At 40.0% G+C, this 26,154-nt stretch overlaps 1 protein-coding gene across 24 annotated transcripts in view; it reads right to left on the bottom strand.

Annotated features, from left to right (window-relative positions):
• The window catches only part of adgrl2a (adhesion G protein-coupled receptor L2a), a 107,140-nt gene that overhangs the window by 59,445 nt on the left and 21,541 nt on the right, over positions 1–26,154 (bottom strand). For all 24 annotated transcript variants that reach the window (XM_088077699.1, XM_088077692.1, XM_088077698.1 and 21 more), the window contains exons 2-3: positions 22,835–23,020; positions 1,387–1,600 (exon numbers count right to left, since the gene is read on the bottom strand). In XM_088077699.1, coding sequence (XP_087933825.1) covers positions 1,387–1,600; positions 22,835–22,910 — 290 coding nt within the window. In that variant the 5' untranslated portion in view covers positions 22,911–23,020. The remainder of the gene's footprint in view (positions 1–1,386; positions 1,601–22,834; positions 23,021–26,154) is intronic.

The raw sequence follows: 26,154 nt of genomic DNA, 5'->3' as shown, positions 1-26,154 counted from the left end.
AAATACTTGTTACTAAATTGTAGTGGAGTAAAAGTTAAAGTAGAAGCACCCAGAATTGCACTTATAGACAGTATTTGAGAGAATGAACTTTGAATTCTCCAAGTTAAGCACATTTTGCACTGAACTATCCGCTGCAGGTAAATAATGATTATGCATTTAGAATCCAAATATTTAAGATTACTAAAAAAAATGCTTTCTACATTTTTTGCAGTAAACAAGGCAATGTCTAAAATGTTTTCCTCAATGTTTTATCCACTAAAAAAAGCTAAAGAACTTTTTATATCAAGAGTCAGAGGGTATGTTTATGCTGCTGGCAAACAGCCATCAGTTTTTGGTGGCCAAAGTTGAGTTGCTGGATAATAATATTTTCTGATTGGAATGACAACATATTTATTTATTATCAAAATGTAGCTAGATATATTTTGATATATTTTATGTAATGCAGACTTGTTTTCCTCTCTTCACACACACACACACACACACACACACACACACACACACACACACACACACACACACACACACACACACACACACACACACACACACACACACAGGTACACATTAAACGGATTTGGCTGAGAGCAAGCGGCTCAGCTTCACTAATAAAACAAACCAAAGCTAACAGTGATAGACTAATGTTAGTATACTCAATTTAGAATGCACATTTGCAAGGTAATGTATTCAACAGACTAAATTACAATAGACAGAATAATTACCTCCTGCAAGCCAGATCAGATCTGCAGTTTGTCAGTCATGTCAAATCAGGAGTGACTTAAAATAGCTCTTTGTTTTTGGTAATGTTATCGAAAGGTTAATTTGTAGTGTTGATATTTCTGAAAAAGGTTTAGGGTGTGTGTTCTGTGTTTATTGCTTTGCACTCTCACACTCTTTTTTTTTTTTTTTAATCTGCTCTTCCCTTTTTTCCAGCCCTACCTCACCTCCCAAGTTCTGGTGAAGTTTCTTAATTCTCTTTCGCTCTGCTTCAGTTGTCTCACTAGTTGCTCACATTAATATCTTGCAGGTTATTGATGCTGACAGGCTACTGTTGCCTTTTTTCTGTTTTTTTTTTCTCCACGCTTACATTCAGTTTTGCTATATTCGATGGAGTAAATCAATCCGACGACAGATGTGCTATTCTCCTTGGCGGAAGATTTTACTCCAAAGGTAAGAGATGCAGAGGAGTTTTTGAGCACGGGAAAAATGGATGCCAACAGGGGCAACCAGACAAAATTAAATGGTTGACAGCAGTCCATATCTGGCTGCTCAGGGCAGCTAGGCAACCATTACTGTTGAGCCCTGTCAATTATTTTCTAAGAGTCCTGTAACTTTGGCAGATACCTCATTTGTAATACTTTTCTTTTCAGTAGATGTTGGCAGTTTTACCTTTGTGACATGATCTTGTAGGCATCTGGAAGATAGCAGTTGATATTCTCCATCTGGAAAGGGTCGGCGTCACAGATCTTGTCATCTGTTCGGCCATAGTTGGCACTTTCGATCATTATGACATCACTTCCTGGACACCTCAGATCGATGGGGTAACCCTCACAAGACAGCTCTCTCCGTACTAAGCCAAATGGCAGGGCGGCTCGACTAAACCCTGAGGGAGAGAAGAGAGAGAGAAAGAGCTCTATCAGTGAAAATCGAAGGGAGATGTGTAGTCGGGCTGACACAGAGGGAGACGGCATGAAAGACGGCAGGATATCAGAGCTAGATGTGCTGGAAATACACAAGAGCAGCAGTTCTGTGCATTCCTTTTTATTTAAAAGCAACTGTTTAGAGAGATGAATCACGCTGATATGTGGATAGTGAACCTTGGATTGGACCTCTAGCCTGACAAACATACATCAGTATATTGAGTGAACATTTCAGATCTCAACCGCACCAGTGGGCTAATGGTGTTAGTATGTCATCCCCGTGCCTAACTAGTCCTGAAGAAAATCGATAATTGTCATTAAAGTCTAGTTTGTCAGCTAAAATGTCTGGAGGATTGTAACCTCCTACGCCTGTTTATGTATAGTAAGAGCACAGATACAGCACTAACACCAAACCCAACAGCTGGTACGATGGTAAAAAAATATACACAGAAATTCATTTTAAATTGCTTTTTAGTTTGTCTGCCACCAACTTTTCCTCTTTGTCATACTGCTTAAATGTGTTTCATTTCAGTTGGGAACATGCTACCATCAAACAGTCCATCACTATAGACTTGTGGTTTACTTGCAGAGCTCATTTTTCTATCCAAAGTTAAAAAGTACAACAAGCATCTGTACAACATGAGTGTAATTTAATCCACTTTGCAGCGCTGACAATCGAAGGGCGGGCTATTGAGAGGCTGGGAAAAAAAAAAGAAAAGTTCCGCGTGTGTGTATCTGTCAGGGAGGGTGTGGGGGTAGGAAAATAGAAAAGAAATCAATATTGTGGCTTTCTGCTCTGCAAATGTGAACAGTGCCAAAAGCCATACTTAAACTAAAAGTGAACTACATGCATAAACTATAGCAACCCAAATATGGGGTATTTTTGGTCAGAGCAGCTTTCTACGGCTGTGATATGCGAAGTATTAGAGAGTGGCATAGAGCTCAAAAAGATTGCCAGCTGCCCCTCTGTGGACTCTGACTAAACCACTGGCAGCCCTGAATAATAACTACAGCCAGTGTGCGGTGCTGACTCTGTCGCCTCTTTGAGCCTTTAAATAATGGTGTTACCTGCAACTCGGATGATGGCTATGTTGTTAGTGTCTCCAAAGCCTCTATTTCCCTAATGAGGTTTGGTTCACAGTCACAAGAGAAAGAAGAAGAGGAAAAAAAAAGTGTCTTTACTACTTCTCATGCACTAATTTGTTTGGCACCTGGACAAGTCAGAGCGATCCATATGTGCAGTTGTTTATAATTACAAAGCCCTTTTTCTTTTCATGAGTCATCCTTTGAGATGTTCTTTGTGTGGCAACGGTTTACTTAAAGCCACTGACTTCAGCTCTGCTAAATTGGCCTGGAAAGGCCGAGTTCATTTTACCCTATTGGATGCTTCATCAATTAACTACCAATATAATTATCTTTGTCTGATTAAATGCTATGCTATAATGGCAGGAGATTAGCATTCTGTATTGTGCCCCTCGCCAAAGAAATACAACTGTGGTATTTTACAAAGGAAGATAAATGTCAGTTTGTATTGCCTGATCCTCCGTTTGTGCAGCAATCAGGTGAAAGTCCTACTAAAGAGCTCAGGGTAAACAAAGGATATATTTGTATGGAGGAGCGCAGCTTGCCCATCTAACCTCCAGAAGACTTTATTTGTTTGGGAGCATACAATCATCAGGGAAGGATCTTTTTTCCTCTACTTGCTCTTTCTGACAGCAAACTTTCTCATGTGACCAATAGGCATGAAAAAGTAAAGGCTTTCAAATATGATAGGTTTCAGCCATATTTCATTTTTGCAGCCCCTTTTCTCTCTGGAGTCAAAAAGAAACGCTTAAGGTGATAAACAATTTATCAGAGATGTTGGCTTGAGAGAAAAAGCCCAAGTGGGGGAGGAAAAAAAAAAAAGAAACGGTGTGTTAGGAACAGGACTTGACAGCCAATCTTGAGTTCGTGTCAATGCACTTCAGCAGAGCTCCATCAAAAATCAGCAGTGCAGTGTGTAGTAACGATAAGAACATATGTAAAACATCAGTCAATGCCACGCTTAAATTTCTATACTTAAAACATGACATGAAAGCAGAAAATTCAGATTGGATCTATCCACTGCTTTTCTCTCAACAGCTATCATGATGCAAAGCTTTTCAAATATATATATGATGTGGAATTCAAAAGCCTTTATGATTGATACCACAGCAGAAAAAAAATGTATTTCTTTCTATAAAATAGAGTACTTGTCTTACTTTCGAGGTCAAACACACTTTACATGGAGCCGTTGGGCAGCAGTTACGTATGGCTGCGTGGGATACTTTACCTTGCACTGGCCTATTTTGTGGCTGGAAGTGAGCTGGTTCTTTGGCCATGTGCAAGACTTGTGAGTTTGATCTCCAAATCCACAGCCAAACCCACTGATGCTCCCTGTACCAGGAACACTGTTATAATACTTAAATTCCTCCTCAGAGCCTTTACAATCTCAGCTTCTGGTTTTATGATTTAGAACCCATGCAGTCTCTCAACTTAAGTAGGAAAACAGAGACCGGAGCAACGAGGAGATAAATGTGTGCTTGAGAATGCTCTAAGACTCCTACTGAAACGCACTAGCAACTTCTCAGCCACGCTGATGACAGGGCCCTGTAATAACGGTACATTTTCGTGTTCAAATCTCTGGAAATCAAACCAAATTGCCGTCCTCTAAGCGCACTTTATTCGCCAGCTAGGTTTGTGCATCATTGACCAGAAGCATGATCGTAAACAACCTCCAAAAGCCTCTCTCCATTGATTAGGCCTGAGGCTGAACTACTTTTCACCCTGGTGTCGGGTGGTATTTTTGGTACATGGGGAGATGAGTGACAGAGACAAATCTATACAGGGACATCCAATAGTCCAGCACACAATGGATGCAAGTCCCTGCTCTAATGTCTACTCTTAAATCAGCAGTGCATGGGTGTTTTCTTTCATGTTTTGCACAATTTATTTAAGTTGGAAGATTTCTCACAAAATAATTTCTCTTGAAATTTAGAATTTCACAATGTGGTGGTGTGATCCAGAAAAAAAAATTGATGATAATAATAATAATAATAATAATAATAATAATAATAATAATAATAATAATAATAATAATAATTATTATTATTATTATTATAATGATAAAAGAAACCCTCTTGCTCAGTTTTCATACAGATATTATGAAGACAGCATAACACCATTGATCATTCTTTGACGCGACGATGCATTGCAGTTACAACAGAATAATATGATCACAGTGAATCTAACATAAACACAGCACAATGCCTCACAATGTCTCACTTAACTAAAGAAATTCATTATTCAAATGAGCTAGAAAAGTAATCATTATTTTGCTCATGAGGTCATTTGCATAATCATTCAGGGAATGCATGATATGAAAATTATTTACTTTCCATATGGTAAGAGTAATCCGTGTCAAGAATATCAATATGTGCTGGATGTTTAAATACTGATTATATTAGGAATTATTTTTCCTGTGCACTCATCCTCAGAAATCTTCTAAAATCACATCTACAGAGATCTTAACAGTTTATTGGAGTGCCACAAGAGCACTTGTTGCTGTATTGTGTTCCTTTCTAGAAAAAGAAGAAGGGTTCTGAGCGAACGAAATGGCGCCACACGTAGCGCAAACCACTGATGCATGGGCGCAAAAACAGAACCACATGACTGTAACCGAGAAGATTTTTTACTTGTGTTCATTTCAGGTTGTCACACAAATACACACAGACTCAAAGGGAAACTCGGCACCCTGCTCTTCGCAGGTAGCACACACTTCAGACACCTCCTTGAAATATGAGATGTTATTTTACTACCTTTGATGTTACGTTCACTCTGTGATAGTGCATCCAAAGCTACAACAAGGGCTGGAAATAGAGATGCCAATCAGTCAAAAAAATAATAATTATAGAAAGGAGGAGTTAAATTTTATGTGCACTAATTACATGCCAGGGAGCAAAGGATCAAGGCATAGTCAATAAATATTGTGTGGAAAGCTCAATCTAGTGGCCATGGCAACGTGGAGCCGCAGAGACATCACTGGTCAGATCCTTATCATGGCCATGCTGACACTAATCAAGCATTCTGGTCACCAATCACAGCCACCACCACCACCACCACTAGAAAAGCTTTTCAATTCCTCTTCATCAGCTATGTAGTCAGCATTGAGCTGAGCAATGATCAGTGCCATTGCATGACAACAAAGCGTGCAGTTGAAGCCCTATTCTTTCTTTCCACCCACAGACTGAAATTACACGATAAGCCTTGAAAAATACTGCATATTTTACAAGCAACAAATTGGAGCCAATTTTTGTTTAGTCCGCTAGAAAACAGCTATTTGGTTTCTTTAAAGCAGATGATTGCTCAGCCTCTTGACATGTGCTTATTGTACACACTGTTATCACATGCTAGTAATTGGCATTGATTGGTGCACAGGACCTCTATTTCCATGGGTTATAACACTTTATTACAGCAATGAGGAACATCTATTTAAAGCTTCCCAGTCTGGCATTTACCACCATGTGTAACCTTCGCATTACATTAGGCCTGGTCAGAATCTGCAGCGGAAGAACTGCGAGAAACTCCCGAACGTAAAGTGGACCCATTATGCGCTGTCTCTTTGGTGCTGTAATGTTTTAATTCATTTTTTTTTTCTCCACAGATGAGCCAAATCAATTGGAAAGTGACCATCTGGTAGGATATGAGTGTCACTGAAGCAGAGGTAATGAACAAAATGTCTTCCTATTTCACACAAACGAGGAGTCATTAGGATCTTCATCAGCCATGTAGGGACCCTCTCCTATGAAGTCCCATGAATCTACACATTAGCATGATCAAACCCAAAGCGACACACAGTACATGCCACTGACATAAATGGAGAGTGTACACAGCTAAAATGCAGCTTCTGAAACAGCCGTATGTTTAATGAGGGCAACAAACTTGAGTCTTTCTCAATTAAATAAAAGTATTCCACCATTGCTTAGCGCTGATTATGCAGCATAAATGCAATGACAGATGAGCTATTCTGCTTTTCATCAGGACTATCTTGCCTCCAGTAAATGGTTTTCATATTAAAATGACCCTTTGTAACTTGAGTTACACATGCTTCCAGAGTTAGTCCAGGAGCAAAGCAGAGGCTGATCAAAAGGCCCATTCAGCCACTCACGCTGCCATCATTGTGGCCAGAGCACAAAAGAGGTCTCCAGATTATTTTGATGTGAAACCAGATAATTTTTCTGTCCAGCGCCACTGAGAAAAGTGACGGGGACGCTCCCAACGCTTGTCGTCTACTGTTAACGCAGCCCTTTGATTCTACTCGCTCGTTCTGACAAGAGCTAAACAGCTGCTTGTAAATGAGCTAGCATCTCCGTTTGGCCCCGCCATTATTCTGCACTCCTGAGCCGACAAGGTCGCTTGCTGGGGGGATTTGGGGTGAAAGGAAAGTGTGGCCTATAGCATTAGCTTGGAGCCACAGGAAACGCAGCTTGAGTCCTCCAGGTTTTGCCACCCCACCCCTTCCCCACGTCTCTCTATGGTACAAGCAAAGGAAGTCTGTGAGGGAAAAGAAACCTTTAAGTCAAGACTCTTCCCACAGTGCTGATTCTATAATCCAGAGATATCCTTTACAACAGCATGTATTCTTAAGAAGTCAGGTCCACACAGAGGAGGAGAAGAAAGAAAATATTGCATATATCCTGCAAACAGCAGGGTATGAGGTAGACTGCTGACTTTGTGTGGCCATTCTGAAAAAAAAATTACACTACTGCTTTGACAGATATTATTCTTTTGAATTTCTTAACATTAACTTAAACTCAAGACTGCGTCTCTATTTTTTTTTCTCCGTGTCGTGTGTTGAAAGCTGATGTCATTTTTTTGGGCATGGCTAACAGCAAGCGACAGTCACTTATGTCGAGGTTTTTTCTCCTCTGTAATTCAGCCCGTAACATCTGTAGATTATTAAACTCTTTGACAACTGATGTTGAAGCGATGACTTATGTGGCACCGATTACACTGACACGACATCTTAGCTCATATTTATATCAGAGATGATCAGTGAGAAGCCAAAGCTATTCTGTAGGGGGAAAAACCATTGATTTTTCTGTTCTTATTTCATCCGTCCATTAGCACGACGCACGGTGCCAGACTGAAAAAAAAAGGAATGTGCACAAAGCCATAGTGGTGTTGCCTAAAAAAATAAAAGAAATATTGATCTGAATCCATTAACAAAAAAGAAATACAGTATATAAGAAAAAAAGGTCCCATATCACATTGTGTATTGTCAAAATATGTGGAACGCAGGGTAATGTCAGGTCTTTGAAACTGACTTGCACAGAGAGAGGCAGACAGGAACAGAGAGAGATATTGGGAGAAGAAGAAGAGGCAAAGAGCAGCAGGGGAATGAGCATTCCAACCTCATTTGTATTCTCCACCATCCAATTCACTCCAGTTCATTTACATCTCCGCTACTTCCATAGCAACAGCAGGGGGGCTATCAGGAGCATCTTTGATATAGGTACATGACTCTGAAAAAGATCTTGTCATTTCTCTCTGAATAGACGCCATGAAAAAAGACTCAGATTTTTTCCCTCCTTTTGCTGTTAAAGTGGGCTTCTTTAAGCAGAAATTTACCCTGTCACAGACTTTTTTTCAACATTAACTCCTCAGCCTAAACCAGCAGTTGTAAGCCTGTACAGGAAATGCCATCACTGCACGGGAAGGAAATATGATCCTGTAGCTTAGTGCTTGATGATTTTACTGTGTTCACAAAAAAACATGGACACCATCAAAGTCTGGTATAGCCAAGAAAGGTTTATGTTTTTTCTCTCTAATCCGGAAGAATTTGAACAAATACCAGGCATCAAGTGTTGCCGCCAGACAAAATGAAAACGCACTGCACCAGCAGGAAAACACAGCCTCATCAAATTCCATGTACACTTGTATGTAAATCAACCTTAAGGCCTAATTAAGCTCTATGGGGCTCATCAAGGTCATAAATCCCCTTTTTTCATAATGCATTATTGACTTCACATCATCTGCACATGTCGGCTGACTGCACTCGCACAAGCACACAATGTCATCTCACTGTCTAATATCGGATAGCCCTGGGGCCAGGCGGTGTGTGTGTGTGTGTGTGTGTATTTGTGTGAGACTGAAGGGGGGGTGATGCTTTTTAGGTCACACAAAAAAGCAAGGACATCTTCTGGTAATGAAATGGCTGCGATGACCATCAAACAGTAAATTTTGTCCCATAGTTCTTAACAAATGGCCACTGGTAGATTTGAGCTTCAAATTACAATACATTTTAAGGTTTTCAAGGAGAAGTCAAGGCTGTTGTTTTAATGCCCGTTTTATTAAGACCATGTTGAGGTACATTTGGTTTAATTTAGGGCTGGGACAGACTCTAGATATCTCTCAGATTTAGGATATTGTAATATCGCAAGTGTTGTGTTTTCCTAATTTTAAAGGCTGCATTACAGTAAAGTAATGTATTTTTCTGAACTTACCAGACTGTTCTTGCTTTTCTATTGTTATTTATTTTTACCCAATTAGTTAATATATACACATTACTGATGATTATGATCGAATTGCATTGTGCAAATATTTTGTGAAAGCATCAAAAGTCAACCCTACAATATTACTGCAAAGTATTCGGTCGAAAATACCGTAGTATTTGGTTTTCTTCAAGCGAAAAATAAAGCCTGTGCCGATTTGCCAAAAATTGCAGATCATTGAAAAGCCACTTAATGTTTGCTCCACAACAGAGTAAATCCCCATAGACCAGCATGTTAAAATGTGCAATTTTACAGGAGAAATAAACATGTTTACAGCCTGATAAAAAACAGTTTTAGTCTCTCTTGCTAATTTTTTGATAACTGTACGGGGGAAGATTTAATTTTTTTTTTTTATAACACACAGACACAGACAGAGTTATGCATATCTAAGGGCGGGGCCACTTTGAGTAACAGGCTGCAAGGTGTCGAAACAGTCTGTGAGTCAGATCCATCCCTCTCTCCTCCACAGCTCCACCCTCTTGTTCAAATATGTTTTACTTTTGGCTCCAAAAAAAAAAACCAAGATGACAATGGCTGAAATGCTCAACTCAAGGCTTCAAAACAGCAGGTAGCTACGTCCATTATTTATACAGTCAATGGTTTCATCATATCACCCTAGTTCAATTCTAAAAAAAAAAAAACAGATTGTAAATTAAGAAATAATACAGAAATTAACCTTAGATTTGATATTGAGCAGATTGAAAGTGAGCTGAGTGCTCTTTAGATGTGTTTTCTTTGATTAGTAGTGGACTGCTTCTATGACTCACTGCTGAGGAGAACTGATATAGTGCAGTCCTGCTAAGAGTCACGACGCCTTTTACTGGCAGCCAGCTCTTTGGACCTCATTACTCAGCTTATCAGTGACAAAATCTCAGATAGAAGAAGATATCAAATGATCCAGAGTTTCAAAACGAAAGCATGTGTGTCTGATTTTTTTTTTTTTTTTTGCCAAAGACCTTTCACACTGGATTTGCCATGTGTTTGCAGCTCTTCCTTTGGTCTATATTATATCCACAGTTTCCATTACAAATGATGAAAAAGAAATGGACTCAGATACATTGGGTAGACTTTCTTTGCTCCAATGAAGCGTTTGATGCTCCTCGATTCAATAAGGAAGCATTTCCCAATGGGTCACCAGTGGCTGTACACACAAATGAGAAGGGTCCATCTGCTTGGTTTGCATTCCCAAAGTGCACTTCCTCAAGCAGACCACAGCAGTGGTTCCTCTTCCCAGGACTCGGCTCTCATGTGTATGCATTTGTGCCACATTATTCAGCCACTGCTTCAACTGACCCCCACCTGGCATTTAAATTCCCTGACCAACCGGGTAGTCATGCCCTGATGACACGACTGCTGCTCCAACTGAATTCTTTATGCAGTTCTTATTCAGACTAGACTGCAGACTTGCCGGCTTCTGGGCTAGGTGGATTGTTATGTGACACAATGCTATTTTACTCAGATACACCAGCCTCCGAGGCTTTTGTCTCCTCACTGGACTCACTCAAGGTTGAGCACATATGCTGCACACCTACTTCTCCTCTGACACAAAGGAAACAATAGTATTGGTTTATTTATTTTGATAAAGGGATTCCTTTGTTTTTAATCAAGAGACTATTATCTTTAGATTTCCTGTGGTTCAAGGATTCCATCTCTTAATACTTGAGGAGGAAGCTGGCCAAGCAAAAATTGAATTTTACTCTTGTTTCAATTCATCAAGGATTTATTGGCTGCTATTCATTATAATCCAGACGCTTATTATTATCTTGATGACCTTCCATCTCATATGTACTTTTTCCTTCCAGTGAGCTGATTGTTATACCATTCAAAAGAAGGTTCCCCCCAACAATTTTTATTAGAAACTTTCAGATTTGGATTAACCTCATTTGAATCAAGTCCACAGACTAAGCCTGCTTCACTCCTCCATCTGTTTCCAGCCCTCACATGTCACAGCAGGGGCACTTTGAAGTTCTCATTTAAGGATTTATCAGATGTCTCTCATGCTTATCGGCCTTAATTATTGCTTGCTGGCTATTTAAAAATAATTTGGGGACTTGTGTGTGTGTGTGTGTGTGTGTGTGTGTGTGTGTGTGTGTGTGTGTGTGTGTGTGTGATGGAAATTAGGGTACAAGAGCAACTATTAAGTAAGAGGCAATGGTCCAGCTGAGCTGAGTCACTATTATAACGCCCCTATATACTAACAGGAGCTGATTTAAAATGACTTATATAATTTGATATTGATTTGTGACATCTTCAGAGGGGTAATCTGTCTTTGATGACTATTTTCTTCAGCCCGTCATTTACTTAGGAGCAGGGGCCCAAGCCCTTGACATATGGACACACTCGGGGGTCATTATGACTCAGAAGGTCAAAAGCCGAGTCACACACGGTCAAGTTGCAGCGATCTAACAAGAGCACAAATGGCCCGAGCGGATGTTTGACAGCGAGAGAGCCCGCACTTCATGACTTCAAATGAGTAAATGGGGCAAAGAGCTAACACAATGCTATTATTGTCACACTGCATATTTTAGCAGCCTGGCTTTGGTTACTTTTGGACAATCTTCACCACAATGAAAAGGCTATAAGAAGTTTGAACAAAAAGAGGAAAATACTGAATGTACCAGTGAAACTCTGGAAGTTAACAAGCTTCATAAATGGGCACTTAGAGTTCCTTCAAAAGGCACTGGTTCTAAATCCTTTATATTTATGGGCGTAGTTTCACCACCCCTCGTTTACAGGAGCCTCTTCAGGATTTATAGCTGCTCTAAATCAGGACTGAAAGCAAGAGGACAAAGAGGATTCCACTAAGGGCAAGCAGGGATATCTTGCATCTGACTCTTGAGCATGAACTGTAAAATCTGTGAAATCTTAAGCCTTTGGATATATTATGTTCTCTTAACAGAATCTGTCATTACTAGCTCTGCAATCAGTTTTCATTGCACGACATCCAAGCCATAACCACACTTTCCTGTGCTTCAGTGAACATGCCTTTCAACAGCATCCGCACAATGAAAACGTGATTACATACCCCTTGAACACCTGCAGATTGTTGTTGTTTACATTATAGGTATTTCGGCTGATATGGGATGGAAAACTCACAGGCATGAGTCAATGGTTTCATAAATAGCAGTTCTCACAAGACCACTTCAATGCATTCATCCCTTGGTTGCTGTGGTTGCTCAAATCAGTCATCATCAGGACGGTGCAGAGGGACTAAATTGCTCACATTTATAAAAACATGTAATTCTCAGTATGACGCGGCATGCATGGTAACAGTTCGTTCCCAACACTCTGCATCAGTCTCTAATTCACAGAAAAAGCTGAGGAAGTGAATATTGCAGCACTGCACTCTGTGTGACCTGAATGCTGCAGTCTAATCACCTTAAAATTCCACAGTATTACAGTAGCAAACAGGAAACCAAGCTACATTTGCCCTCTGACCGGCTGAGCTGGCTCATTTGTCTGGCGGCAAGTGTACATGCTGGTTCCCGTTTGAAATACCATCTACGCTGGATAATCAAAAACATTCTCCTCATCTGCCCCTTCCAGACAGCACTTCATCAGCAGTCCTTGCGTGAGGTCTGTCTGCAGTCCTTGATGTCCACTACACAGGCTCTAGCAACATAAAAATATTACAGAACCAAAGAGCCTGTGCTATTTCTGTTATCACACGAGTGTTTTTCTCATGCCTTTTGTGCTACATATACCAAACCTTTAAAATCTGATACTGCAGCGAGTTAAAGGCACTTTTTCTTTCTACCACAACAAGTAACAAATATAGAACGCAGGAACAAACAGAAACTTTAAAATTGGAGGCATATCTCTGACAAATTGAAGCCTGCTTATACAAAGATGCCCACATACTGCTAGTCCCATCTGCCATGGCCCGATCAGAGACAACCAACAAAAGCACAACACAATAAATGTTCCATGAATAATAGGTCTTTGGTTATAGACCACTGCACTGGAGACTGATAAGTCTTTTTTTTTTTTTTTGTTCCCGGATTCAGAGAGGAGACTCCATGGGTTATCAGAACATATTTTGTAGATTGTTTGGGATATACTTGTTAGGGGCCCACATGTTTCTACCTGAGCAAGAACAAAGTGAGACAAAGCATGACGGTAAAACACAAGACAGACAGGGACATGTGGGTAGATGACTAATCTGGGGTGCCTGAGATCCCACCCAGCGAGGGCCTCGTGAGACCCGTGTGAATGCCCATTATCCACAAAGATCAGCACCGAGAATGATGGGAGAAGGTAGGTTTCACACTAAGTCTGAGGCTCTGTCACGCTGAAACACTCTCCCAGACAAGTCTGAAACCCAATTAAGGACCATGTTAGAGGTTGAGCATCATGTCGAGCAACACAGTCCTGTTGTTTTTGTGTGAGAAGACTCATGACTTAATTAAACAAATAGCCACATCCTCGCAAGAGAAAAAAACAAACAGCTCAGGAACCTTGAAATAAGAAAGAAGTTAAGGGATAAATAGCCTCATAAAATACTATTTACAGTGTCCCTGCTATAACTAACACACGGAGGAGGGCGACTGGAGTTGAAACAAGGCGCCGTGTCTCCTGTCTGAACTGCCGCATCGGTGTCATGGCCGGGATCCCAGCATGAGTTATGGACAGCGACAGCACACAACAAACTAATGATGCTTTCCAAGGTTATCTCTGCATAAATAACCATTAAGAAGAACGCTGATGCAGCAGCTGAAACCCACAGACACCTAACACAGGCCACTAGAATGGCGTTAAAAACCTTTGGCAAGGGCAGCGAGTTAATAAATATGAGTTTCATGCATTCTGGGTTAGTGGAACATCTTTTAACTGCCTCAGTAGCCAGGTGAAGGGAGAGACTGTGTTTGGGTGGGAGGGAGGAGGGTGGCAAGATGTCAAGAGCTCCGCCATGCTCTTGCATGACAAACACAAACCTGGAGCCACCGGTGACAAAGCTCTAATCCAGAAAAATCCCTCCTTCCTTTGCTGAAAATCCTAATGAGGATTTGAAGTGCTCGGCAGGGAGGAGACCCAGGGGCCGCGGTTACACCTTGCCACTGCATGCTCTCCCAGTCATTGTCTCCTTATCTCCTTATTGGCCAAGCCTGGCTGGCGATGAAAGAGACATGACAGCATGGTGGGCCTTCGTACACAGGCCCCACGCCTGCCTGGCTCCCCGGGAAGCCAGATTCCTCAGTCTGCCACAAACAACCAGGATGACATCAAGCGGGAGGTGGAAAGACAAAACCGACAGAAGTTGTTTACTAAAGACACACGAGACAAAGGGAAAACTCACCCCTTGAGCCTTAACTGTTTTAGTGCTGTTTCCAATATGAAATAAATTGGAACATGTAAACACCTAGCTTTATAGGCAAATAAGCGTTTCATATAATAATTACCAAAGAATTGATTTGTTTCTTTTAAAAAATTAGCTATGGGCCAGCTTTTTCAAAGTGCCTTAAATACCAAATTAAGTGGTCAGGGAACAGGAGTGCAGCATCGCAGTGGGGTACTATTCTTTTCCACGGACACAACTCTGGCACAAATTAGTACTTCAAAAGAACAGGCCGATTGCCTGCAGTTACACACATTGACACTTGACAGACAGTATTTTGATTTTTTGCTTTTTAAGATAACATGCACAAGCAAAACTGCTGAGAAAGAGGCCTCTAGTGGAGAGAATGAAAATCAGATTTTCTGTAAGCACAGATACAGTATATTTCCCTCTGAAAGATAGGCTTATGATATCAGGATGTTTATCAGATTGGATTTACCCATTAGATACTAATTTTCTTTCCGTGACCACACTGTAAAATCTGACAAGTTGACCCTTAAAAAATCTTGGAAACCAGTATCCTTGGAAAAGTAGATTAACTATAACCATAAAACTTAATGTATGTTTACTTTACATCTATGTGCTAAGTTTACTTAAAATTTAGCTGTATTTACTTCATTTTGAGATGTTGTGGCTACTTAAAAATGACAAGTAAAATAACCTTGTTCTTTCTGAGTGTTACCAGCTTCAGCAAATCAAGGTAGTCTGACTTAACTTGATCATCACAAAGAGGATTTTGCCAGTGACGAAGTTTGGAGATCTGTGAGTTTTGTTTTGTTAACATGTTTAAGAATATACATTTATGACTCACCAGTATCCATCAGCAGAATACAGACACATTGTTCAGTAAACTTGGCTAACTGAAGTTGCTAAAACTTAGAAAGACTGATTTCATTAAACCTGTAAAGTCGCAACAACTTCACAAAATTAGGTAAATATAACTAGATTTTAAGTAAACTTAATTAGATATTAAGTTAAAATGAACTAAGATTACTAGATATATTTAGTTACATTTTTCAAGGTTTGCTTGATTTTTTCAGTAAAATCAACTTCAGATTTACAGTGCACTATCAACCTGCCCTAATATAGTTAGCGTTGGCATATGGGGAAGAAAAGTTCTCAGAGTGTAAAAAAACGAAGGAATGGCCATTTTCAGAAGGTTATATAAATATGCTTTCACGGTTACAAGAAAAGGCTAACCAGAGCAAATAGGTGATGGCACAGCACTGGGAGGTGTTGGATCCTGTTCTTGTAGGTTCGGTCTCACAATAAGCCCTGGGCTTTTACTTCCAGTAATTACATTTCAGAACACCTTGATTGTCTATTTCACTCTATTCACTTTGAGATGAAGGCTTTAAGTCTCCTCTCTTTTTTCTTTCACATGGTACAAAAAGAGGACTTTTAAAGGTGCCCTTCTCTGTTGCCCTTGAGAAATCTCAAGTACTTCAAACATTTCAAGCTTTGAGGAGAAACAATAGTGTGGTTTCAGGGTGTATGGAGGGAACAGAAATTCTCTGTGTCAGACCTGTTCAAACAAGTTATGGCACTGAAACGCGGCTTTTATATCATGGTCAACTCTTTATGTACTCTTACTGGGGACCTCTTATGCTTTTTGTTATTTTACAAAGTTGCGTGTTCATACTAAATGTGGCTAAACTTTCAAATAATGAGGTCAGAGTATGTCAAGCAATCTTTAGTCTTTCAGTTACGTAGTCTACATGGCTACACGTAAATACATGCTAATTTCAGTGAAATTTGTAATCCTTGTTGCTCAATTTGTTAATATCCTCACGATTTCAGATCGTATTCCTGCTGAAATATGTCCAATTTGACAGATTTTGATTTAGAAGTTTTTATTGGTGCAGGAATAAGACACAGACCAATCACAGTAGACTGGGCTGTCAGTGAGCGTCTGTCGCCTCATTTTTTTGTGGTGTTTCCCTCACAATTGGCACTAGTTGGCTCTTGTCTTGTCAACTTCTTCCAAGCCAAGACAACAGAGCCCTACAGTGAATGAAATCAAAATGCCTGTCCAGCACAAAAAGTAAAAGGAAACATTAAAGCATGTGAACATTTGAACTTTGACCTCACAGACACAACCACTATTGGCCCCACAATGATGTGATGACAACGTGCAGTCTAGAGAACGTGATTGTTATTGAACCAATGTTACCTGAAATCCCCACAACCTGCTTTTATTGTACCTCTTTCGAGCATGGTCTTATTGTACAGTTTGTACACTGTAAAGCAAGCAGCATTGCCTAAAGCTGGACATGACTTTCTGATCACTGACTATTTCTAAACAGTAAAGCTGATCACAATAAGGTGGGATGCATCAACACTAGAAAGAGTGATAATAGACGCATTTTCTCCTGATATTTTTTTGGCTCTCTGTCTGGCATGTTGCAAACTTTGCCCTCCCTACCTCTTGACACAGAATCCCTGCTCTGCTTTCTAATTCTGTCTCGCCGTAATTCTAACAATCTTCGGTAAAGCCTTTGAAGAGAGCGTGTGGCTGAGCTAGGTGTGAATTGTTATTCTGTCACTGATACAGACAAATCCCTTCAACCCCACTAGACTTGACTAAATTATTTTTGGAAGACATGTGAGCCAATTTAATCATGTGTTGCAAAGGAAAATCACCACAGTTTTTACATTTTGCAAAAAAACATTATTACTTCATAAATTACACCTTCGTCTCATTTCTGTTGGGTTGCTATGGCGACATCTACAGAGGACACCGGTAGAACAAAAGGAAATAAACCTGCAGCTTCAAAGAAGATCATTCTGAATGCCAGAGGGCAAACTTGTGTTGATGCAAAACAATATCAAAGCAGGTCAGAGGAGAGCATGCTGATTAAAGTGATAGACAGAGATGCCTGGTACTCCCTGACCCATCTCACCTACCTGAAAATGCTCATCTATGTTAAAAATGACTCACTAAATGAATGTTGTATAATGAGACTTAAAAGGGCACGCCACCAATTCAGTATTTTACGAACATTCATTTGAGAAGCCTGACACCAATTTTTAAAAAAAGGTTAAAAAAGATGTAGCAGAGGTCAAGATGTCTTTTAGTCCACAGCATAGGTCAAGCACTAAAAACAACCCAGTTCCGACCCCTTCCCCAATGCAACGTAATATCTTTTGTTAGACCCTCTCTGCCTAAATGCTAAATACCCATGTATTTCAAACCCCACACCCCCAGTTTATAACAGACTTAACTCTGATAAAAAATTGTCAAGAAAAGAGTCTCAAGAAAAGCAAAAGTCTACAGCCCAAGCTGAGATAACCCCTGATGGCATCATCGGGGGTTTTAAGACTTTGGAAATCTCCCTCAAGAGCCACTAAAGGCATGATGCAACTGTTTTAACAGGCTGAGTAGTGCTCCATGTGAAGAAGTGATCTTGAGCTTTAATGAAACTGAGGCCAAATTATAACATTTACATGTGACGATAGGGCTTCAGTTATTGATTATTATTTTTGCTTTAATAGTAAACATACAAAATAGAAAATAAGAAAGGTATTTTTAATGGAGAACTAATTGGTTTCCCTTTTTTAGAAAAATTGTTTTAGTACTTAAATTGGCTCCAAATAAACCAGCTGATTTTTTTTCTTTATGGGATATTTTATGCATCACTGTCCAGGGAGTAGGTGTGTATGTGTGTGTGTGTGTTTGTGTGCGTGGTTATGTCCGAAGTCAGTCAGCTCAGTTTTGCTCAAAGAAAAAAACACAGAAAACAAATTGTTGCTGTCAATCTGTGAAAGCCTAACCTGCCACTATATTGATTTGTTTTCTTAATAAGGAAACTTTGCAGATTTTTAAACAGCTTTGTGTCGCCGCAGTGTGGGCAGTTTGTACTGATAAACACTGTTTGTCTTCCCTCTATGTTGCCCGGAGGTCCCCACTCACTCGCCGGTGGGGGTCCTCAGCTTTCCCGTCGTCTCGTGGAATTTTGCCGGCAGATAAGCAGGGAACTCCAGGCACTGGCAGCCCGGAGGGCGGCTAAAGTTAATGCTAACGTTAATGACACTGTATGTCAGGTCAACTCTGTGGACTGAATGCTTTCTGTTGAGATGCTGAAGTATTGATGCCGCGCTACCGCAATAAGCTGGTTTGGTTTTATAAAGTTTTACAATGCACTGTTCAGAGTTTCATTTTTATGCAAGCTTGATAATAATAATCCCAAACTTTGGACACTTTGTTGTTTTCTCTGGCCTGTCCTTTCTTAACCCTTTGCAATTTTCTATCTCTTCCGTAATTTTACAATCTGCGGCATCATATCACGTCTTCTATTTTAATGTATATTTTTGAAGTGTCCTCTTCAGGTCTCCTGTCCACGGTGTAAGTGCATTGTGTCACAGTAATAATCATCTGAGTGAAACATGGTGCACTGTATATAGTGACATAGATTAAACAAAGCTTTTCAGCAGATAATTTGCATTCATTATCTTCAGAAATCAACTTACTCATGTCAGGGAATCGTTGAAGCCCTAAAATGACCTTTATCAGACTCGGAGCATGTTTGATTTGTATGGTATATCCAAAACCCCAGATGATATTTAGTATCATATGATTACGTCCATACTGATATTAATATCGATTACAGTATCTTTATCACAACCAGGCCTTCTGGGCTTTTGCAGGATTACAACATGCTGCAGGAGCACTGGCTCAAATGTCCAAAAATTGTAAAAAAAAATCACAGTGTATAAAACTACCTGCATTATAACAAACATAATTATTGTAGTTTTAGCAACTGAGTGTAAACAATAGAGCCCTAAAAGAGAAGCTACAAAATATAAACATATATAAATATAATATAAAAAATACAAACACATAATATCTCCAGCATAGCATTATTAATTACATATCCATATCATTAGGTTCAAAGCTCTAGGCCCCAGGGCTTCTTTGATATGTATAACACTATTCCATACATACAGCATAATTAAAATAACAAGCCAAATCAATTTTAGAATCTAATGTCAGTGACTAGGCTGCTTGGGTTGTGAATGCACACGAGCAATCTTTCAGATGTGAATAAAATAGGGAAAATGGGAGATGAAAGGCCTGCAATGGCAGTGAGTCAGCTGTGCAAATACAGATCACAGCCATCTATACTTGTGGAACTGATGCAGTGAAATGTGGAGGATGAGACATGCATTGTATAGAAGGAGGTCAGAGAGGAACACGATCCCCCACAGCTACAGTTTCAGTCTTGACTGTGTGCATCTCTTCCTTCAAACGCAAAAAATAAATAAATAAATAAGGGGAAAGAGAACCAAACTTTAGACTATTTACTGCATTCCACTAACCCATTTAATTCAATTATAAAAATGCATTAAAAAGATATTAGGGGTAGACGCAGTTTAATGAAGCATGTTTACTTGGGGATATTGTTTGTAATGAACTGTTGCTGGGCTGATCTCTGCGGCTGGGATGGGAAATGGGAGGGCGGTGAGGGCGGAGGGGAACCAACAAGAGGAAAAGTGGAATGACAAATGTCATCAATAATGAGTTCATTCTTTTCTTGTGTTTACTCCTTCTTTCCCTTGATTTGGGATAAACCTTTCTTCATGTACTGCAGTCACTGCTTACTCCCTGTGTTTGCCGGGGGGGGGTTGCCAAATGTCACCTCTGAGGCACAAGAAGTCACCTGTCAAAAATGAGAGTCCTATAAAAGGCCCTGACACACCAGGCCGACATTCAGGCTGTCGATGAGCGTCTGTTGCCCTAGTTTTTGTGATGTGTCGCACTGTTGGCAATAGTCATCTCTAGTCTGCTTTTTTGGGCCAGTACAGCATGTTGAATCGGTAATGGAGAAGGCAGATCCCGACAGTGAATGAAATCTCTCAGACTGGCAGTTGAGCTCAGCGCACGTACAACAGATAGTGAGGAATGCAAACCAATGGCAAAACTCAAGAGGTTGCACGGTCAAAAAAACTTGTTATATTAGGTAAGATTTTTTTGCCAAAAAAGCAGCAGAAATGGTTTATAATTGTTTGTGTTATTGTTCGCAGTAGGGATGGGTATCGTTAAGATTTTAACGGTACTACTACTCTTACTGATACTGCTTACGGATCTGGTATTTTAATGGTGCTCTTATCAGTTTTTTTGAGGCACGGTTACGAGAAAAAAAATTGCTTTATTTCCTATGTATGTTAGTACAGTATTAAATTAACATTCTGCATATTACACAGTTTAACATACCTGAGGTGGATGGGGTAACAGGGATGAATTACAAGCTAGACGTTCATATGTACTGCATTTCTCAACCTGTGTGTGATGCACTTTTGCCAGATGTTTTGAAAGATTGCTTGTGTTGTTGCCTTTCCGTGCAAAATAGTTGTCGCACTTGTGCGATGAGCAGTGTATAACCAGACTTCGGTTCGTGTCTCACTGAGAGCAGGGCTCCAGGGTGGGTGGGTGTGTGTGTGTGTGTGTGTGTGTGTGTGTGTGTGTGTGTGTGTGTGTGTGTGTGTGTGTGTGTGTGTGTGTGTGAGCAAGAGTGGCAGAGCTGGCCGCACCCCTCGCACATGCAGCAGGCTGCAGACTCTGACACACAAAGCTCTCCGCAAGACTGAAGAGTTTGCTCTTCAATGCATCATAGACAAATGTTTTAATCTTGTTACAGATTAGAAACAGAGTTAGTGAGATAAAAACTGTATTAGACAATATTTATGTAAGGTAAACAAACAAGGAAAATATTTTCTTCATTTCTCCAATGCCGACAGCAGAACTGTTAACATTATAGTTTATCAAGACTCCAGTTTTTAATAATTCAGCACTCGTGCTCGTTTAACACAGTATTTCAGTACCCATCCCTTTTCGCTAGTGCAAGGTGAATATCTATTGTTCTTTCATTGTTGATAATGTGCTAATGAGTATCCGTTGGCTGAATCTTTGCGGCGTGTTCAGGTGAAACATTTTGGCCGAGACACAGGCGACATGAGGCGTCGCAACAATCGCCCTTCATCGCAACTAGATCTTTGATGTTGGTTTGGGGTGTCTGGACTTTAACATATACAAAGGTTCACCCTATCGCATCCCCTTTGGCAGATGCAACCTGACCAACCATTATGAGAAAGTAGTGTTGTGTCAAGATCCCAAACTGGCTTCCAACTTTTCAAACACTAGAGAGTTTTCGTGCGCCTTCTAAAACCAGAAGCCCAGCAATCAGAGACAGAAGCTCACTGGTGTGGCTGCTATGTTTCCTGCCCCCTGAAAAGGTTCAGTTTTATATAGTGGGGCCTTGAAATTACAAACTCTTATCTTTGCATGAGGTTTCTAAAGTGATATGTCGGAGTGGCGACATACATAGAACCTATTTGTACAGCCATTTTTAAGTGATTTTATATGACTCTCTGTGTTCCCTTAATCCACTGTAGCCAAGAGAGACCACACTCCTAATATGAAAGATCAAATCCAAGCCAGATGATACATTAGAAACACATATGGTAACACATATAATGGCAGTGTGACTCACTACCAGTGTAATGTAAGCATCTTGATAAAACATTACCTTCCGAACTTCAATCATTATTCCTACATTATTGAGTTTTAAAAATCAGTACAGCAGTTATAGTGAACAGTTGGCCGGGGCTTCAACAGTTGGCACCACCAAACCAAATCTGCAGTGGCTCTTTTGATATACTGCACTGCAAAGATGCCAACTTTAGTTTATTTTAAATGCAATCTTCAAACATCTAAAGTAATGCACCTCTATTCTCATGATGGAACACTTACATGTACAGGATGCCGTTTATGAGATATGGTTTGGGTGCATAAATCTTGTAATTACGAGACAGCTGAAAGTGATTTAATCAAAGCTAAATGCACTATGATTAAAACACATTCAAGCTTTATATTTTTCGAGGTGTGAAATCTGTGTGTGTCTGCCATGAGACAGAACATTTTAGCTGGGAATTTACAAATGGATCCAGCTCTGATGCCACTGGGAACAACTGACGCTTTCAAGCAGAAAATCTCAGACAAATCACAATTTACCAACTAATGAAACCACTCAAGATTATCCCCCATCCGCCTGTGCCCACTGTCCTCCGAGCTCCATTACTTACACAGGCACTGCCTGCACTCAGAGGAGCAGCTTTGGCTTGAGTCACAATTTCACTGCTCGTGCTATATTCCTAAATAAGACAAAAGCAAAAAAACATTCTCCGCCACTGGCTGTCATTGAGCCTGAAACAATACTCATTGAGAAGATGCTATAAGAATACTGGCATGAGAACAAATCAGGGAAAACAAAGACAACTGTTTCTGTACTTACCCTCTGTAGAGTGTACTTGTGCTAGTGTGATCAGAAACCAGCAGAAGGTGTGTAGTTTCCGCAGGGAGCATGCCATGGTGCCCGATGTTGATGGTTTGTGGCGGGTTTGTGTTGTGACTACAAAGGTTCTGATTAAAAAAGTCCAAGCCAACCGGTCTCAGAGATGCTCATCATTGATCCTCTCACCTGTGGAGCAGACCGAGAGAGACGTTCAGTTCAAGGATGAAATTTATTCCACGTGGTGAGCTCTGTCCCTGTGTGATTTCACAGAGGAATTCACCCTGTCACACTCTTGCCACAAGGCACTTGATGCTGCATTTACATTCCACTGCAGAAATGTGACAAACCTTAAGCTGTGAAATGCTACAAACCCACGCAAAGCCACGAAAATAAGCCCAGAAGGTCAACAATCCTTAGGAGGGAAATCCCTTAATGGCTGCTGAATGCTAACCGTTTCACTGGCAGGGAGGGGAGGGGAGGGACCTGAGCCGTCATCAAACAGATAAGGCCTGCCCTGTCCATCTCCTCGTGATGCGAACCTTATCAGTGTTGTGTCAAATTATATCTCCTGAACCTATTACACATTTTTTATACCTTTGTTAACATTTTTAAATCTATAAATCATGTAAGATTTTTCCACAGAAGAAAGTCACCAACCCTGTCACCTAGAAACTATGTCTGTATGTTACCAAACTGTTTTTTTTTTTAACAAAAGTACTTATGTTCCCTAAACCTATGACAAAGGTCTGAACACAAACTCAGAGGTCTGGTGTCAAAGACCTGCACATTATACGCCCGTCATCCTCCCCAACCACCATCTTCTGAAGCATACGCACCACACGAATGTAGTGTATATTGTCCCTGATAATACAGGCAGCGACAACAACCCAGTTAAGGTTTCAAAAAGTTTGTGATTTAGGTTAAATATTAATTTTAAAAAGGTAATGTAATCAGTAGTGGATACTGTATTGCCTATTTTGGCAGAAAACATTGTAATATAATGCAAATTAACACTTTGCTGATACATTCAGTTGCAAGATTTTTGCAACTTGCCAAATATGTTAATTAGCAACATTCCCCCCTGCTAATAAAAAAAAAACTAATTTCCTTTGCATTATGTTTTCCAGAAAAAGTGCAATTTCAAATGAGTTGTATATAAAAATAATTTCTGGGAGACAGAGCTGAGGTGACATATCAGTAGGGATTTTGAAGTGATGTTGACAGACTTAACCATACGCTGAGACTTATCATTTCCAAAAAATGCACTCCATTGTGACTTCCAGTGGATTGAAATTTCAAATCAGCCATAAATTCTGTCATTTGTCCTGAAGAGTTGAATCAGGAACTGATTCAACTGTAAATTGACACAGCATCAAAACTCTACAACCACATTGTGGAAATGTTAAATTAACTGACGGCAACATTATATGTTAAAAATATCCATAGTAAGAGCTTAGGCGAACAATGGCCAGAAGGCTTTCCATCCTCCCACTGTCAAATAGGTTTGCATTAGCTTGGTTGCTGTCTGAGTAATAAATGGAATAACATTTTTGCAGTGAAAATGGAATCATAATAGGCTTGGGCAGTTTCAATGATTTTCAATACCATCAAAAATGCAGATGCTCCTTTTTCTATTAAACCGATACGGAGATGCTTTATTAAGGTGATGTAGTGCACAGCAAGCACCACCAGAGGTCACTATTTACAGGTGGAACAGGCAGCTGAGCTGCTGAGGATAGCGACTGCAAGTGGCGAGGATAACATACCAGAACGCGTAAAAAGAAAAATGCTGCTGCAGCTGTTGGGAAGTATTGCCATATATTAGCATCTTGATATGACTTATTTCAACAACAAGGTCAGTTTATTAGAGACATGATCCAGTCCACTGATGTGTTGGTATCCACCGCAGCAACAACAGCAACAAGTGTCAATGGCTCCTCCAGCAAGAAAGGCCTTTATTTCCTATGTATAATGGTCTTTAAGTATCTAAATCCAGGAAGATTTGTCTTAGTAGGATAAATAATGACATACATGCTACAATGACTTTGGTGTAGTTAGGGGTATACTTAGATGCATGGGGTATGTCCACCTCTTTTTCTGGCCTTTTACAATATACGCACATCAGCAATAAAGAAATTGGAATATATAGAAGATTACACCCACTTCCTTCTTGGTAACCTTCCCATCTACATAGTACTACACCCACCTCATCAACTACCACTACACAACTGCGTCTGTCAGAAAGGTGTGAAGTTATGAAAAAACACTGCAAAACGCTGATGCATGCTATGTCTTCTTTGGTCAAATACTAATCTTATTGTAGTTTAGAGATGTTTCGATACTGATACCAGTATCGTAAATGCCTCTGATACTAATTAAAATGCTGAATTGGGTATCAGGAAGTACGCAAGATAACGCATTGATCCAATACCCCCTAATTTATGAATTTTTATGAACTTAAAATTATTTACATATAAAGTTGCAGTTTTCACAAAAATGAATTTGTCTACGCTGCTCTACAGCAAGTTGCACTGTAAAGACACAGCAACTTCTGTTTTAGAGAATAAAAAATTGATTTCCTGTAAGTAGTGTAATGTTAGCTTAGCCTCCTAAGCTAAGCTATGTTAAGCCTCCTACAGACTGTGAGATTTTAGCAATCTTATAAGTGTAAGCGACACTGCAAACTGGATGAATTAAACTTAAGTACTTCATCTACTTTGATTCACTAGTCGCACTGATCAGTGCGCCATTTAATGCTGCATTTCATTTCACTTTATACCAGGCTGTTTTTGATTCCAAGACCATGACAACAGCCAACTTTGAACCTTTCTCACTATGTGACATAGGACCAAAGATATCGCCATGTTTCTTTCACAGTGGTTATCTTTCACCTGGGACAGCCCAAAATCACGCAGTGTATACCAGGCTTTAGCAAAGTCTTTGACACAGCAAATTCCCACCAGTTTAGCATTTGACCGGAGCCATGCCATAGAGCACTGACAACAGTCATTATCCATTCAGGGTTAGTACTATCCAGCTGTTCATTTTTTATTTTTTTTTTTAGCAATAGTATCGGATCTGTACTCAATATCAGCGATATGCCAGTTTAGGTATTGGAATCGGTATTGAGAAATAATAAATGGTTAGAACATCTCTTGTTCAGTTATCTTTAACATCTACATAGCCTATTTAAGATGCACATTTTAAATGAGCTATATTAGTGTTTTTTAGGTAGATCTTCCTGACTCTGGCACTTCACTTCTACTTCAGCAGAGGTTGTAATAACAGTACTTCTATTTGACTGATGTTTTGTGACTCCT

Source organism: Plectropomus leopardus, chromosome 5, assembly GCF_026936395.1.
Source record: "Plectropomus leopardus strain MGB_pleo_1.0 chromosome 5, ASM2693639v1, whole genome shotgun sequence".
Classification (NCBI taxonomy): Eukaryota; Metazoa; Chordata; class Actinopteri; order Perciformes; family Serranidae; genus Plectropomus; species Plectropomus leopardus.
This window is presented reverse-complemented; position numbering and strand designations above follow the sequence as displayed.